At 59.3% G+C, this 1621-nt stretch overlaps 1 protein-coding gene across 1 annotated transcript in view; it reads left to right on the forward strand.

Annotated features, from left to right (window-relative positions):
- Nucleotides 1-1621, forward strand: part of LOC104132031 (L-gulonolactone oxidase-like) — a 17394-nt gene that overhangs the window by 5409 nt on the left and 10364 nt on the right. Inside the window, exon 6 of the mRNA XM_009645272.1 lies at nucleotides 795-980. Within this exon, the coding sequence (XP_009643567.1) occupies nucleotides 795-980 (186 nt within the window). The remainder of the gene's footprint in view (nucleotides 1-794; nucleotides 981-1621) is intronic.

A 1621-nucleotide genomic window follows, 5' to 3' on the forward strand; every position in this document is an offset into this window, starting at 1 on the left:
TGATGCAGCCCAGAGTACGGTTGGCCTTCTGGGCTGCCAGCGCACATTGCCGGCTCATGTCCAGCTTTTCATCCACCAGTACCCCCAAATCCCTCTCAGCAGGGCTGCTCTCGATCCTTTCTTCCCCCAGCCTGTATTGATACTGGGGGTTACCCCGACCCAGGTGCAGGACCTTGCACTTGGCCTTGTTGAACCTCATGCAGTTCACACAAGCCCACCTCTCCAGCCTGTCCAGGTCTCTCTAGATGACATCCCATCCTTCTGGTGTGTCAACCGCACCACTCAGCTTGGTGTCATCCGCAAACTTGCTGAGGGTGCACTCGATCTCGCTGTCTAAGTCATTGATGAAAACGTTAAACAGCACCGGTCCCAGCACGGACCCCTGAGGAACACCACTTGTCACCAGTCTCCATCCGGACATCGAGCCATTGACTACTACCCTCTGGATGCGACCATCCAGCCAGTTCCCTATCCACCGAACAGTCCACCCATCAAATCCATAGCTCTCCAATTTAGAGAGAAGGATGTTGTGGGGGACCATGTCAAAGGCTTTGCAGAAGTCCAGATAGATGACGTCCATTGGTTGAGAGAGGGATCCTTTTATGTCACTACATCAAAGGTGGCAGGAGAGGGGCTGGTGGAGACAAGCTCACCAGAAAGCACCTTGTGATGCCGGTCATGGTACGGGGGTTTCCCTGCTGAGCCCCAGGCCATGGGGTTTGGGGTGAATGCAGGGTCTCGACATGGAGCTGGGACATCGGGCGCTCACTGAGGCTTTGCTCCCCTCTTGGCAGGTCGTAGCACTCACGCTGCTGACAGCCTCGGGGGAGATCCTGGAGTGCTCCCAGTCCACCAACGCAGACATCTTCCAGGCTGCCCGCCTGCACCTCGGCTGCCTGGGTGTCGTGCTGACCGTCACCTTCCAGTGCGTGCCCCAGTTCCACCTGCACGAGGTGGCCTTCCCCTCCACCCTCACCGAGGTACGCTGCGGGTGACGCTCTGGAAGCCTCCCTGGGGATAAGCAATGTTCTCGGTGAGGTGACGTGGTTGGAAGTGGTTACGCTCCGGTAGAGAATCCCCGAGCTGGGCGGGTGTGGGTTGCATCTTCATGGCATGCTTCATGGCATCCTTTAAGCTGGAAACTTCTCCAGGGTGACAAAGGAAAGGATGGAAAAGCCACGTTTCTTGGCAAATGCCATTTCAGCTTCCCATGGGTGGGAACAGCATCTTCTGGGGCCGGAGAGGTGCAGGGAGTGGGGTGGAAGGGTACTCTTGAGTGCCACTCATGAGTGGGCGGTGGGGACCTGCAGCAGGACGTGGGTTGCATGGTGGAGTTTGGTGTTCAGGAGTGGGGCAGGGTTTGGGGTGCAAGCCCCCGGCCTGGTTGCAAGCGGGGTGTTGGGAAATGGGGGTGCTGAGCCCCCTCGTGCTGCAGGGAGACGTTTGCTTCATCCCCCGGCGTGCTGCAGGGAGCAGAGGCAAGGGCTGAGTGGGCTCTGGCACCTTTGCTGGCCACAACACCCCGGGGGGAGGCTGGGTGGGGAAGCCCGGGGTGCTGTGAGTCTGCCCCCAGGAGCTCCTCAATCCTCGCACAGGGACCCACTGCGGCCCCCACTCTGCG

The sequence above is a fragment of the Egretta garzetta genome, unplaced genomic scaffold (assembly GCF_000687185.1).
Source record: "Egretta garzetta isolate BGI_Z169 unplaced genomic scaffold, ASM68718v1 scaffold218, whole genome shotgun sequence".
NCBI classification, from domain to species: Eukaryota; Metazoa; Chordata; class Aves; order Pelecaniformes; family Ardeidae; genus Egretta; species Egretta garzetta.